This window comes from Lycium ferocissimum, chromosome 9 (assembly GCF_029784015.1).
Source record: "Lycium ferocissimum isolate CSIRO_LF1 chromosome 9, AGI_CSIRO_Lferr_CH_V1, whole genome shotgun sequence".
In the NCBI taxonomy this organism is placed as follows: domain Eukaryota; kingdom Viridiplantae; phylum Streptophyta; class Magnoliopsida; order Solanales; family Solanaceae; genus Lycium; species Lycium ferocissimum.
This window is the reverse complement of record NC_081350.1, coordinates 37,334,545-37,351,534: the sequence shown is the minus strand read 5'-3', so window position 1 is coordinate 37,351,534 and position 16,990 is coordinate 37,334,545. Positions and strand designations below refer to the sequence as shown.

At 31.6% G+C, this 16,990-nt stretch overlaps 1 protein-coding gene across 1 annotated transcript; it reads right to left on the bottom strand.

Annotated features, from left to right (window-relative positions):
* Positions 1 to 9,157: 9,157 nt before the first annotated feature.
* On the bottom strand, positions 9,158 to 14,681 carry LOC132030575 (probable mitochondrial import inner membrane translocase subunit TIM21). The gene is made up of 5 exons (XM_059420269.1): positions 14,312 to 14,681; positions 9,960 to 10,138; positions 9,824 to 9,872; positions 9,537 to 9,656; positions 9,158 to 9,427 (listed from the first exon to the last, which is right to left on the bottom strand). The coding sequence occupies exons 1-5, from the start codon at positions 14,543 to 14,545 to the stop codon at positions 9,269 to 9,271; spliced, it is 741 nt and encodes a 246-aa protein (XP_059276252.1). The 5' UTR covers positions 14,546 to 14,681; the 3' UTR covers positions 9,158 to 9,268.
* Between the last annotated feature and the right edge of the window lie 2,309 nt (positions 14,682 to 16,990).

Below are 16,990 nucleotides of genomic sequence, written 5' to 3'. Positions count from 1 at the left end.
AAGTCAACCATAGCGTTGACTACTTGTTACGTCTCTTTGTATCGTTTCAATTTTATCGAATGTCTACGAAGAGACACCACTTGTTACATCGTCTATTTAAAAAAAAAAAAAATTAAATCAAAACTTGCTAATTGTTATTCAATCCTATCTAATGCTTAACTAAACTGAGATAATTTAACATTGCAATTAAAGTCAACCATAGTGTTGACTACTTGTTACCTCCATATTTAAAAAAAATAATTGACTTAAATCAAAACTTGTTCGTTGTTACTCAATCATATCTAATACTTTCCTCCATTGAGATAATTAAATATTCCAATCAAAGTCAACCATTATCATAGTGTTAACTCTCGTAACATCCACTATTTTTGTTTAAATTGAATGAATTAGATATGAACTTGCTAATTGTCACTCAATTCTATTTAACAATTAACTAATTGAGATAATTCGTATTTCAATTAAAGTCAACGATCGTATTTACTACTTGTTACATCTACTTTTTTTTTTAATTGATTGAATTAACTCAAAAGCTGCTAATTGTTACTCAATCCTATACTTAGCTAAATTAAAGCAATTCAATGTTTCAATTAAAGTCAACCATAGTGTTGACCACTTGTTACATCCACTATTTTATTGATTGAATTATATCTAAACTTACTAATTGCTACTCAATTCTATTGAACTTAGTTAAATTGAGATAATTTTTATGTTTTAATTAAAGTTAATCATAGTGTTGACGACTTGTTACATTCATTATTTTTTTTAGAGTTATTAAATTAGATCAAAACTTGTCAATTGTTACTCAATTTTATTTAATACTTGACTGATTGAGATAATTCAATTTTTCAATTAAAGTCAACCACATATTGACTACTTGTTGCGTCTACTTTTTTATTAAAAAAAATTGATTGAATTAAACCAAGAGTTGCTAATTGTTACTCAATCCTATATAATGCTTAGCTAAATTGAAGCAATTCAATATTTCAATTAAAATCAACCATAGTATTGACTACTTGTTACATCTACATTTTTTGTTTAAATTGATTGAATTAGATCTAAACTTGGTCATTGTTACTCAATTCTATTTTATACTTATCTAATTGAGATAATTCAATGTTCCATAAAGTCAACTATAGTATTGACTATTTATTACATCTACTTTTTTTAAAAATTGATTGAATTAAATTAGAAGTTGCAAATTTTTATTCAATCATATATAATACTTAGCTAAATTGAAGGAATTCAATGTTTCAATGAAAGTGGACCATAGGGTTGACTACTTGTTACATCCTTTATTTTTGTTTAAATTGATTGATTTAGATCTAAACTTGTTAATTGCTACTCGCGCTTCTTTAATACTTAACTAATTGAGATAATTCTATGTTTCAATTAAAGTCAGTCATAGTATTGACTACTTGCTACATCTACTTTTAAAAAATGATTGAATTAAATCAAAAGTTGCTAATTGTTATTCAATCTTATATAATACTTAGCTAAATTGAAGCAATTCAATATTTCAATTAAAGTTAATCATAATATTGACTACTTGTTACATCCACTATTTTATTGATTGAATTAGATATAAACTTACTAATTGCTACTCAATTCTATCTAATACTCAGCTAAATTAAGATAATTCATTGTTTCAATTAAAGTCAACCGTAGTATTGACTACTTTTTACATTCACTCTTTTAAAAAAAAAATGATTGAATTAGATCTAAAGTTGTTCATTGTTACTTTTTTTCATTTAATACTTAACTAATCGAGATAATTCAATGCTTCAGTTAAAGTGAAGCATAGTACTGACTACTAATTACATTTTCTTTTTTCTTTTAAAATTGATAGAATTAAATCAAAATTTGCTAATTGTTACTCAATCTTATATAATACTTAGGTGAATTGAAGCAATTCAATGTTCCAATCAAAGTCAATCATAGTGTTGAGTACTTGTTACATCCACTGCTTTATTGATTAAATTAGATCTAAATTTACTAATTGCTACTTAATTTTATCTAATACTTAGCTAAGTTGAGATAATTTAATGTTTCAATTAAAGTCAATCATAGTTTTGACAAACTCTTACATCCATTTTTTTTTTAAATTAATGAAATTGAATCAATAGTTATCAACTTGTTTTACGTAATCTTCTATAATACTTAGCTAAATTGAATCAATCCTATATTTCAATTAAAGTCAACGATAGTGTTGAACACTTGTTACATCATTTTTTTTAAAAAGTTATTGAATTACATCAAAACTTGCTAATTGTTACTCAATTATAGCTAATCTTAGCTAAATTGTGATAATTTAATGTTTCAGTTAAAGTCAACTAGTTGTGGCAGCAATGGCTACGCCCCCAGGCCGCCGTGTAGAGAAAGAAGAGAACGTTAGGTTTTAGATTAGATTATGATCTAGTTGATTCATTTTTTCGTCCCAACCATAGTGTTGACTACTTGTTACATACATTTTTTTTAAATTGACGAAATTAAATCAACACTTAGCAATTTTTTTTTTTACTCAATCCTAATCTAATCTTAGTTAATTTGTACTAATTCAATTTTGAATCGACCCATAAAAAAAAAAAGCAAAAACATCAATTTCCAAAAAAAAAAAAAAAAAAAAGAATTTTAATCAGAATAAAAAAAAAAAAAAAAACGAAATCTATACCCTTCTATTATATTGAAAACCATCGATTATTAGCCGGTATAAAGTTAGTAAGAAGCATCTGATCACCACCACGATTATTATAAGAAGGAAGAAAAAATTCCTTAGCCATTGGATTGAGCTTGAATTTTTTCAACATGTCAACAATATGTTGCATATGATAATTATCTGATTTATCCAATGAAGATATTTTTGGAGTCGTATTTACAAAAAAAAATAGGCATGTAAATATGTACTCTTTTTTTTTTTGATTCCTCTTACTTTTTTTTTTTTTACTATAATTATACTATCCATAAGAAATATGAAAAATAAAAAACTACTCCACTATTGCAGGCTTCAACAGATTATTGTTTTAATTTGCTTCACAATGAAGCAATAATAGGTAAATGGATGTACTTGGAATAGGTGTATTGCACGTTTTTTCTTGTTGAATGTTATTGGGAAGAAAAAGTAATTATGGTCTTGAAGAAAGAGAGAGTAAAATTTAAATTATTTTGACTTTTTCCTCTAACTTTTCAGGAAGGGTATCAATGGAATAGAAAAAAGAAAAATTTACTGGTACACCCTCAAAGGCCATGTGAAATTACATTAATACTCCTAAAAAGGTGAAATTGTCCCAAGTTATGTCATTTGTGGTTGTGCCAAATATATTTACTTTTTTTTTTTTTTAATGTGTGTACTCGTGTATCTGCCATGAATTTCAGGGGTTTGGTAAATTTAATATTTTAAGGCGGTTCAGTTCCAAAGACTTGGTCATTTTAAATGTGAATATTGATGAATTGCACATGCTATGGACCATGGAGATTTGCATACACTGTCGAATTCAAGACATCAAGTCAGTGAATATAAAGTATCTCTGTATTTACTACTACTTATTATCTTGTCGCATTGATTGCGACCACAGTTATACTCCCTTCAGATATAAAAAAAAACGTTCCTTTAGTCATTTGCACATTCTTTAAAAAAATATTAATTCATAAATAAAAATAGGTAATTTGACTGAACTATCCTAATTAAATAGGCATTGACATTTGATCTTACAACACTTAATAGGATCAAATCTGAAAAAATAAGATGAATTTTTTTTAATTTGATAAGTGGACACTTTTTTTGACTCAACAAAAAAGGTCCAGTGGACATTTTTTTTTATCCTGAGGGAGTATTATATTATTTTGAAAAACAAAAATTGTTCTACTATAATTGGCCGAGTCAATAAAAGTTAGTGCTCCTATTGCCTTGGTTAGGGGTGTTCATGGTCCGATTTGACTCAATTTTTGGTTTAAACCAAATCAAACCAATTAAGTCAGTTTTTTCTAATATTCAAACCAAACCAAACCATTATATTATAAATTCTATCGGTTTCGATTTTGTCTGTTTTATCGGTTTGGTTCGATTTTTGTGTTTTTTTTTCCGGATTTTAAGAATGGATTAATACAAAAAACCTTTGAATCAAATGATAACTAAATACGGCTTTATAGCTTATTATATGAACGTAAACCGTCATGACCATAGGATTAGTTCGTATAATATTATATATCCTTGAAGGGAACTCCAGTATCCATACTTAGATCTTGTGCTATACTCCGGTGATCTCTTTCCTACCGAGACACGCAAACTCCCATCGTGTCCCAGATCACATTCCGTGAATCGAAAGGGGAAGCCTACTCATCTATCAGCTCCACCGTGATCCATACATCTTCTTAATGAGTTAACTTTATTTAGGTATAGGCCTATGGCTATAAGTATAGGAATTACAAAAACATAACATCTACCTTTCATGATTCTAGTTACCTCCCTATATATAGCCTTTTGATACTACGCAAATTTCCTCCGAAATTTTTGTTATCTAGGCTGATCGTGTTTATGAAGCATTAAGAAGAAAGCACAGAAGTTAAAACGGAAAGTGATAAACGAAAAGACAAAGTCATCTACCCAAACTTTTTAAATTCCAATTGCCATTTTCTTCCTTTAATTTGTTACGGATAATATGCTAACTTATTAGTAGTAATTTAGCAAATTTCTTTTTATTTTACCTTAAACTTAAATGGGCTACACTTTTCTTTCTAATTATTTGAATTTGTATTGGACTTGGAATGAGCCAAATTTTGAAGAAATATATATATATATATATATATATATATATATATGGTTTGATTCGATTTTGGTTCGGGTTTTTTGGTTTAACACCAAACCAAACCAAATGTTATCGATTTTTTAAAATTTAAAACCAAATCAAGTCAAACCAAGCCGGTTTTCTATTTATTAAGTCGGTTTGACTCGGTTTACTGATTCGGATCGGTTTTTCGGTCTCATTTGAACACCCCTAGCCTTGGTAGATGACGCTTGGTGAAGAAACTTACCCAAGGCACCTGACCCGAATTCTCAATTTTAGTACACATCAAACCGTGTTATATCATCGGATTCAAAGAACCAAATAGAAGTCTGATACCCTATTCAATTGCGTTGAAAATTCAATTTTACTGAGCCTATGTCAAAAACAACGTGGAGTCATTACATCAATATTCATGGATATCATTGGAATTCCGCTACCTTAGGATACTATTTTTGTAGCCGTTCACCGGAGCTTTCATTCGAAGCTTATAACACATCTTCTCCTTTTTATGTTACACATACGTTTTACCTTTCTACTAAAGTCAGCTATTTAGAACCCTCAAATCCACGAGAAGTTTCCATGCGCATAGGAAACTGATTTTTGTTTTTCAGTGACTGAATATTTTTACCAATTCTTTGTTGGTAATAGGCGACAAGCTTATTGACCATGTGCAGCAACATAAAGTTATGACTAGGTTGTTTCAATTTCAATTTTCACACTATATATATAATATAACGAACAGCCTAAAGGTACCAATTTTTTATATATATATTGAATAAGCTAGCTGTCAAAAAAGTATCTTGAAAATGGAAACCAACAAATCTTACCGATAGATTTTTATTTCAATCTGTCCGCCGCATGTTTTGTGTCACAATGTGGCAAAATGAAAACCAGACAACTCAGAATGTATACTACGTAAAACATTACCAAAAATAATGTATACTAAAAACAGCTTCGTATGCACGAGTTGTTCTCAGCTATTCGGTCAAAATGAATAAATAAATAATTTGACAAATTCTAGATGCAACAAGTTGGGGAGAAAGGAATCTTGTATAGCCAGACAATCCTGCTGGCATGTCACCCAACCCCCTATCCTATAGTAGTCAAAACAGATTCTGCAGGCAAGGTTTGACATAATTCAGTAATGTTAATCTAAATTTTACATGTAGTATTTATCTTTTGCTGATTCAAATAAATTCAGTAATTTTATCCAAATTTTGTATTTATTTTCTTAAAAGCTCATTTAATATGTACACTCTATTACTTTAGAAGTGAGATTCACAATCTATAAACTTCAAATTTTGGATCCTTCTCTACGTATAGGTATGTTTAGTGATTCAACTGAATCAATATTTTCAACACGAAATATAGATGTGACATATATATGTAAAAAACGATAAAATTACACCAAGCTAATAGATGCATGACAAGTATTTGCACATAAATTATTAGCACTTAACCATAGATAATTAACGTACGTTCTCACCTCATAATTATTCAACCAGTAAGTTTAAATGATTTACTGTAAATTTCCGTGTGTGTAAGTATTTACTATGAAAGACCACTAAATTTCGACAAAAGTATAATATATAAGTGTCGATCGAGAATATTAAAGATTGAACTCATCAAATTCAATTTTTGAATCTGCCCCGATCCAAAATCATTTGGCAATAAACCTCTCCCAGACAAAACTGTCTTTCCTGGTGTGGATTGAGTTTTTACACTACTATATAAAGAACCACCTCGCTCAAAACCAAAATCAAAACCAAAACCATCAACAATTTTGTCTCTATATATCCACAACTTGCATATTTCAATTTCAATCACACTCCACTAAATCATTTGAATTCAAATCATGAATCACAAGATTGCTAGAGCATCTACAGCAGCAATTGAAGGTTTTAGGGGCGCAAAGCCTTTACCAAGAAGGGGTCAAATAAAATCAAGAATTGCAGCAAATGCTTTTCATTCCATCATTTCAGTGCTTTCAAAAGCCTCTTCACGTCACCATCACCATCATTTTTTAAGAAAAAACTAAAGAATTCTTGAATACAATGGCAGTATTTGTTTCATTTCTTATTTATTTTTTTCTTTTCTATGCCCTGTAATTTATCAGAGAAATGAAATGAATTTCTGATTAGGATGTTAACTGTAGTACTATGTAGAAATTAGTATATCTCAGTGATAGCAACAAAACGGAAAAAAAGAATCTTGATTTTTGCAAATGAACACTTGCATATCCCCTTCTTCGTGTTTTCTCCTATTGGATTTTTAATATGCTGATAACACAGATGCTTAAGTTTTGGCAAAAATTAAAAGCATTCAGTTAGACAGAAACCATTATATAACTTCTTCCAAGTTAATCACTTAAATTGTTTCCTTAATTGGCGAGATGGATAGAATCCCTAAAGCTGAGGTCTTGAATTCAAATTTTGTACGGGGAAAAATCCCGAGAGGGGGCACCTCCCCTCAATTGGACCCACATGCCGTGAATTTGAATTTGTTGGGGCTTCGATATGAACATTGGACACCGATTGGAGAAAGAAACGGAATTCCAAAGTTACGTTTTAAAAATAAAAATAAAAGAGAAGCCAAATTACATTTTCACTATTGCAATACATACCAACGAGAGTCAAATAATTTCGTTTACCAATTTCACTGAAGGCACTCATGTAGTCATGTACGATGAACTACGTCTGTCTATGAACTACGTCTCGCTCGTAAGACTACGTGGAGGTAGTTGTGAAGTTTGTCATGACAATGATCAAAACACAAGTCTTAGTGAAATTCGCGAGTAGTTTAGTGATTTACGTAAGACTATGTGATGGACAAAACACAAGTCTCGTTGATGCATGTCCGGAGGTGATTGGAAAGGTCAAAGAAGTTTGTCATGATAGTGGAGCTGATGATCGAATTAAATTCCACTTAACCATCAATACAACGGTCTAAAATTAGTGAAATTCCTTATGAGTAGTTTAGTGAAGGTGTAACGATATAGGCATTGTCTCTCTACAACGAACCATTTGGATATGAGTCCCCACTCCCAATTTGAAGAAAAATGAGCACACCTACATTGGGCCTGATCCAAAGAGTTTGGGCTCAAAATTACATCATCAGAGCTGGTCATTTTTGCAAGGACAATTTGCTGCATTAACCTTCGCTAGGGTGGTCTCTAATTTTTGTCCCTCAAATTGGTGGTATTTAATTTTTGCCTTCGCTAAAAATCACTTGGTTTCCGGTTCAAACTCCTGCTCAGTCAAAAATTAAAAAAAAAAATCGGAAGGTAGATTTTGGATTCGCAAGGAGAGAATTTTGGCCTTAAGACAGAATTTGTATAGGCAAAATTTTGCAAAGTTCTGCCTTGTGAATCCAAACATCTGCCTTGAGAATTTTTATTTTTTAGTTTTTTGGTTACTGAACGGGGGTTTGAACCCCACAATCTCGGGATATTAGACGAAGGGTAAAACTTAAAGACCACCAATTTGAAGGACAAAAATTAAAGAGCACCCCAAATGAAGGTCAATCCGCGCAAAAAAAAGTTTTTGCAACACCTTGCATCTATGTGAAAGTTAACATCTCTGCATGACAAAAAGCCCTTCTTCTTTTTTTGGCGTGGATTCAAATTGGTGGTCTTTAACTTTTGCTATCTGCCTTTGCAAATTCTACTTAAGCTTTAAGGCAGAATTTCTGTCTTTAGGTCCAAATTTTGCCTTGTCTTAAGGCAGAATTTGTATTACAACCGCAAAGATTTGCCTTAAAAATTTGCAAAGACAGAGAACAAAAACTAAAGACCACCAATTTGAAGGAACAAAAATTAAAGATCACCCCCATCGAAGGACAATCCTGCAAATTGCCCCCTTTTTTTTTGTTGGGAAAATTGACATGGGAATACAATCAGGGGAAAATATTGGCACAAAACATATATTTTTCAGTTGCATGGTGCGTGTTACTTATTTTGAACCGGAGGGAGTATATTTTTAATAACCTTAACAACTAATATAGGACAAAGGGAGTATTATTACTATTCCCTCCATCCCAATTTATTTGGTACCATTTGACTTAGCACGTTATTTTAAAAAGAAAAAAAGACTTTTGAAAGTTATAATCCAAAACAAACTTTAGATATTTAGGTGACTGTAAATCATCACATAGCGAGGCGTAGAACTTAGGATGACAAAAATATCAAGAAAGAAACTTGCAGTTTACATACACCATTTAAAAGAGAGACATAAAAATGACAAAAAGAATCACTTCATTCCAAAACAGCTTTTCTTGCAACTTTTTTATGACCCACAAAAAGTAAACTCTCTAATACTTTCTCAGCAATGGTAACTGTTATCAGTGTCCACGGCTCAACCAAAAGAACTTGAAATCAGAACTATCATCTTGAGAGCCCTCACGCAAGTTGAAAAAAAAAAAAATTGGAGCATATCGACTGCATCCACGCGATCATGGCAAAGACAGAAAACATAGTTTACTTATGTGGATACTCAAGCAGGTACATACGACTCGAGCATCAGTTGAGTTGGGGAAGGTGATTTGATCTCAACGATCAAATATGTGAACTTCCACTGCTTATCCACCTTGTCGTGAAACATCTCTGTATAAACCTTGCCAGCTCCATGCGGTCCCCGAATGTAAAAATTGACCTACGTTCAGTTTTTAATCATTTATGATTGGAGAAATTAGAAGTAACACTAAGTAAGTATTCAACATCTTGAGTATCAAAAGATAGGGATCACAAGAAAAAATAGTCACCTCAACATGCTCAACTCCGTCTTCATCAGTCCATATCCTATTGGGAACGCGTTGGCGTGCAGCACGATTTCTACTTTCTGATCCATAGCCTGTTACAGGGGATCCAATTCTTGCCTTAACCTGTAGTAACGAATAGCAAACACATGCAACTCATCAGTTCAAGTATAACCAGAATCAAAATAAGACACTTAGTGCTATGACCTAAACAAGCCAGAAAAGACCGCCAAAGTTATCTCAAAATTATAGGCAGTAAATTCACATAAGGATAATAGGGGAAACGGGCATACTTGACCATCATTTTGAACCCTCTCGAGGCCTTTGTTGAAAATTTTGTACCTACAACACAAAATTACTTTAAACTAGATTGAAAACAAGAACTCAAGTTATCTGTCAACCCATTTAGAGCATAAATGCAACCCTTACTCTTTTGGCTGAAAAATGAGCTCCTTAAAAACTCCATATGCAGCAGCACCAGCAACTGCAAGTCCAGCAAGAATGATAAGACTATAGGAAGCTCCCTCAGTAAACGTCACCGGTTTCTCTGGGATATTGTAGGTAGGAGCATCAAAAGGATCCTCAATAGTAGATACATCCTTTCGAGCCTGTACAAGTAGGACAAGAAACAAACGTATTGGTTATAACTGATATGAAAAGCGCATTCATTGTTATATTGGGAGCTATATATTTAAGTGCGAGAATGAATCTTCAAGTTCTACACAATTCGGGGATAATTTTCCTCTTTGAATTACGTACTGGAAATCATGTTTCGGAGAAACACCTTTCCGAGGTTGTATAGGGAGTCTGGGCAGCACATCAATACATTAAGGGGTCGTTTTGGTTGGTGAACAAGTTATACCAGGAGTATAATACGGGGACGGGGGATCATATAATGATGGGATTGTTTACAGGATATACTCTTAAAGGCAGATGTTTGGTTCATTGGACTGAAAATTGGAATAACTTTAATTTCCAATTTTAATCTTAGTTTTTTTAAAGGACTTTCATAGAAGGGCATATTTGTCATTTGGTGTTTTATCCTGAGATTGCTGTCCCACATTGAGTGTGGTATAAATAATACTACCACAATTGTGGTATAAGTAGTCCTGGGATTGCTAATCCCGGAGTCAAAAGCTCAACCAAATAAGGAATAAAATAATCTCGTATTTTATCCCGAGATTATTATCCCTTATCCCACGTCGTTTGGTTTGCAAACAAGTTATACCGAGATTATGCAAATGTTTCATTTTGTTGTTCAATCCCAGGATTATCCCACATGGATTATGGTATAAAGATAATATCATAGTGATGGTATAAACAATCCCGGGATTGCTGATCCCATAATCAAAAATTCTACCAAACGTGGAATAAAAATATAAAATAATCTCACATTTAAACCTAGGATTATAATCCCTTATCCTTGTAACAAAACGACCTCAAGGACACCTTACAATGTTGTAAACGCTTTGAAAGATTCCCATTGAAATCATGGATCTTTTCAGTATCATATTAGACAATCCATCAACACATTATGGTGTTGTAAGTGCTCAGGCAATAACGTAATTAATTTACAGGTCAGTATGCTTTTTCCCTTCTTTTATTTTTTTATAAGAATCAGCATGTTTTTTTCCCTTAAGCGTTGTTTGATTCACATGCTAGTTATGCAAAGATTATAATGTAATGATTGTTTATGCATTGAATTCCAATGAAGAAATTGTTATGCGGAGATTAATAATGAAGGTATTGTTATGCAAGGATTACTTCCTTTAAGGGCACTTTTGTCTTTAAATTCTTTAACCCCCCCTGTTAGCAATACAGGTATTCTTATTTCACATTCCATCCCGCATAAAATAATGTATAGATTTCCACATAACTTAATACAGGGATCATTTATGATTTAACACAATCAACCAAACGCTACACAAAACTATACATGCATTATTTTCATATACGGCCAACCAAACGATGCATAAGTTATGCAGGAAATATTTTTTTAGTCTCTCTAAACCAAACATAGGATAAATTTTATGTTGAGACTATTTCTCCAATCCTTCCAACCAAACGTCCCCTTAAGGGATCAGATCTGAAAGGGGAGAGAGAGAGAGAGATTCCCAATCTCCTAATAGATAATAAGACATACATACCAGTTGAAACAAATCATCTACTATGAGAAATAGAAAAGACCAACGAGCAACAACAACAACAACCCAGTGTGATCTCACAAGTGGGATCTGGGGAGGGTAGAGTGTACACAGACCATAACTCTACCTAGGCTATTTCAACAACAACAACCCAAAGGTGATCTCACAAGTGGGATCTGGGGAGGGTAGAGTGTACACAGACCATAACTCTACCTAGGCTATTTCCGATAGACCCTCAGCTCAAAAAGAAAAGATCTACAAGCATGCTGTGGAAAAAACTTAGTTTTGACAGCAATAAAATCCATGATTTATCGGTCTTACTTTCTGCAAACATCAGACAGTTTGGAGACCATGAAGGACAAATGACGTGATCGCAACTTAACAAACTTGGTAATGAACCTAACAGAGAATAGCAGTTGCATTACGGAGCTTTGTTATGTATAATCATCTACTTTTTTTTTTTTTTGAGTAAAGTTATGTATAATCATCTACTTAACTAAAGTAATAAGTAATTGTTTCACAAGTTGGGATTGACAAGCTTAAAATAGTAAAATACCTTGATAACTGGAATCACATGTTTCTTAAGTTGAGACTTGAGATGCACATTTAATGACAAATATTTCTATTGGAAGGTAAAACAAAAGGTTTTTACTAACTCAAAGATGCCCTTTTTTATAAGTAATTTGGACCTAAATTTGGTCGTTCAAACACCTACTTTTTTACTCCCTCTAAACCATATTATTTATCATGTTTCACTTTTTGAAAGTCCCATCTTCGAAGCTAAATTGGATGAGATCAACTCAATTGTTAATATTTAAAATTTAGCTATTCAAAAACTATACCATAAGTACTACAACTTACAACTTTTCTCAAATGTTAATTTGATGAAAATATATATTCCTAAATGTTAGTCAAAGTTCATATAGTTTGACTCTCGAGAAGCTAAACATGACAACTACTCCCTCCATTTCAATTTGTTAGTCTTACTTTCCTTTTTAATCGGTTTAAAAAAGAATGTCTCTTTCCTTTTTTGTCAACTCTTTAATTATTAATTGAGTCAATTCCCTAGATGATCACCCAAGTTTGGGAAGTTGCCTCCAAATATCACTTTTGTTTCTTTTAGGACAACAAAGTCACTCAACTATCATTATTTTCCTCAAAATATACTAAACACCTCAAAAGTCTCCTCCTCTCCTAGTTGACATGCCATGTCATTAAAACCCATTTTCTTAATAATTTATCCATTTAACTCATCAAACTCATGTAATCGAACCCATACTTTATACCTAATCAAATATGAACCGGTAAAAAAACGACAAAGGTATTAAACCATACTTTCTGTTAAGCCACTTTTCCAAATCTAAGATTTTTTTAAATCTCAGTTCAAATATATAACCTTTCAATTTAAATTAAAATTTAAGTAGTTCTATCTGTCTATTCAAATTCAAATATTTTTACATATCATATTTTGTCCACATTAAACGATATAGATTACTTTCATATAAGTTTAACTTTTAAACAATCTAATTGAATCTTATATTTTAAGAAATAAAGTTAAATAGTTAATGTAAATTTCTCCTTTGTATTTTGAGTAATTTATCCTTAGATATGTTAGTGTATAAATTTTTTGGTATTTTCCAACATTGGATAGAATGTGGACATTGGTGTCATTATATGGTCTTAGTGAATCTTCACTTTATGAATTATATCCAAATTCCATTTTCTTAACATTTTGCTTCTCCTTATGAGAATTAACTTATGATCTTAACATTCTACACAATTAATTTTTATCATGTTGAAAAGGAATGATATCATTTTAAATTTAAAAAAGAATTATATATATATATATATTTAAATATAGTTTTTGAGGTTGAAGCTAAATAAAGGAGCGCTGTGAAATTTTCAATTATCTAGAACATAATAATTTCATCCGAAATATTCATCTTTCAAATTCAAATTCAATTCTATAGTTTAAGTTAAAGTTGAAAATAATGAACCAAAGTCAAAGAGATACTGTGAAAAAAATAAGTAATTCAAATTGAAGTTTCAATAATTTTTTATGACCAAACATGGACGGCAACATATGTAAAATGAAATGAATGGACTAATAATTAACAAAAACAATAATTAAGAAAGAGAGGGAAAGTGTAGAGAACTAATAAAAAAAAAAAAAAGGATAAATTTTTTAGTACATTATTTAAAAAGAGAAAGGTGTAATGACCTGGCATGCCAACTAGGGGAAGAATGAGACTTTTGAGATGTTTAGTATATTTTGAGGAAAATAGTGACTTTATTGTCTTAAAAGAAACAAAAGTGATATTTGAAAATAATTCTCCAAACTGGGGTGATGATCTAGGAATTAACTCTCCCCCAAACTTTACACATGGTAGGGTAAAGACCACAAGATTAAAAATCATTTTCGTACATTCAATGTATATTTAGTTTTAGTTTAAGACGATAAGATTTAAAAGTGTTCTTTACTTTCTTAAAATCGGTGTCCAAGTCAAAACCAGACAAACGGAGAAATTACATGATTTGTTAGGGAATAGTTATTAGAACACCTTACTGTTGGTTGCCCTTCAACTAAGTTCTCCTTTTTACAATCTAAAAAGGAAAGGAAAGGAAAGACATATTAACCTCTGATTGCTTTTGTGTCGATCGAGAAGAAGCCTTTGATGAAAATGATCTAGAAATCCCAATATTCTTCACTTTTTCTCTCCATATCGCTTCTTTCTCTTCTCTCACTCTACCGGCGGCGGTGTACTGGCGGAGATGCAAGTTTCCGGCGGTTAGCGGTGGCTGTTGCGTCCTTTTGGTGGTGGAGGAACACAGGATGTATAATAGGCGCGTCGTAGAGGATCTACTAGCCATTTTTGGGGTTTAGGGCTTTTCGTTAAACCCGGTAGAAAAATTTGTTCCTTCGGAGAAGAATAATGAAAACGGGTTGGTTTCCACTTTTGAAACGGGTCAAATTATTGTTACGTGCTGCTCATACTAACTAGCTGTAGTATTTTGCAAAAACTTAAACCATATAACTAGCAAGAGGCAAGTGAATTCAAATCTTATACTCCTATTTATGGATTTAATCCGTCCATTTCAAATTATCTATCGTGATTATTATAAATAGTTATATCAAATTATTTATCGTTTTAGAAGTTTAAAGGCATAATTTATTTATTTTTTTCATTTTATTATTAATAGAGATGACACATAAATATAAAGTAAGCATTTAATAGGGAGAGATTATAACTTAGATATAAACAAGGATAAAAGTAGTCAAACACCCCTCTTAGTTAATATTTTCTAAGGGGCGTATGAAACAAAAGGCGACAGGTAATTTGAGACAGAGGGACTATATAACTAAAACTTCAGGCAAGTGAATTCAAATCTTATATTTATGGATTTACTTTGGAGGGTGTTTGGATTGACTTTTTAAAAGTATCTTAAAAAGCTAAAAGTCATAAGTTGGGAATTCTCAACTTTTGGTTTTTGACTTATTTTTGTACTTTTTTTTGCCTAAAAATAAGTGCTTAAAAACACGTTTTATCTTTCTCAAACACTACAAAAAGTAAAATAGAGCTTAAAAGCCAATAAACACTTAAAATAAGCCAATTTAAACACCCTCCTACACACAACTAGTGCAATTGTGTGAGTCATATAACAAAATTTTCTTGCAACACCATTTCCTCCATCCCAATTTGTGTGACACCTTTTGCCTAGGCACAATGTTTATAAAAATAAAAATAAACTTTTAAAATTTATGATCCAAAACAAGCCTCAGATAAATATGTGACTGTAAATCATCCCATCAAATTAAATTGTTTTAAAATATAAAAAAATTATACTTTTTTAGATAGATTAAAAAGTAAAATGTATCACATAAATAGTACGGCCGAATTAATACTTTTTAATACATCACTTTCGAGTCTTCGACACCCCTTCAAAAATTTTGTACATCAAAATGAGGAGACCTGCAATTCGGGCTCAAAGTTACATCAAGAAAGCTGGCTAGATTTCTCTGCATGGCCCAAAAGCCCAATTTTGAACAGTTTGAAGTCTCACTTGAAACAAGTCTTTCAAACACCTTTTTTTGGTTTTATGATCCCATTTTTTATGATCAAATATATGAAAAGGAGATAGACATGATTAAATCCCGCCACTTCAGTCAGATATCTCGGGTTAAAGCTTAAATCTTGGTGGGTTGCATTTCTCCTTTAAACGACCGTACACAGCACAAATTTACATTAGTAGAAATCCAAAACCAGTGAAGTAAACTTTAACAGGTAAAAGTAAAACATGGAGTAACACTTTATCATAGTTAAGTATAAATGTATTTTGTATGAATTAATTTGACACTTTATCATAGTTAAGTACAAATGTATTTTGTATGAATTAATTTGATGTAAACACTCTATACGAAGAAGTATTTATATATGTTAAATAAAAGAATAGGGAGAAAAGAAGGTTTAGCACTAAGATATTTTTATCAATTGGATCATGTCATTACTGTTTGTTGAACACATTTTTTGACAGGCTATTGCTCTTATTTATTATTATTGAAAATTCAGGCTCGTCAGAAATTCATGTGCTTTTTCCACGATTTACACCAAGATGACGAGAAATAATGAGTTTAAATTTCTAATAATCTCAACTTTAACAAATGTTTTGGTATCTCGTGTGTGACATACTAATAGTTTTGGGCAATTTAAACAACATTCAAGGGGTGGATTTTGATTTCGGTGACAAAATTAGCTTATGAAAATATAATTTGTTCAATACGCTTAAGTTTGAACAGGTCATTGACTTGTTAATTTATTGGCTCATTCCATTTAACCTACTTAATTCAGTCCATTTAAAACTGAGCCGATGATGTGTTGCCCAAATTGACCTATGAGAAACCTTATCAAATATTTTTCAAAAGATATTGTTTTGTTTGATATGTTATATATTACTACTATTAATACACGGGAATCGAGGAACTTCCCGTCAAGGTGAATTGACGGAAAAGCCCTCGAGTTCCCTTATACTGCATAATCATTATTTAATTTAGCATTATAATTGTCTGATTGGTTATTGAATTGACTTTGTGTAACTTACACAGTAATTGTAGATTGCCTTTGAGGTTTGAAGGCCCGGGTTCATCATGGATATAAGGGGCCCACTGAAATATTTTCTTCACACGCCAATCATCTGACTTGCTTATTTGGGCTTACTATGTATTCTCTTTTTAGTAATTTAGTAACTGATTATTATTATAATTATAGTATATTTATTACTTGATGTTACACAATTAAAAACAGTTTCTAACTAAAATAA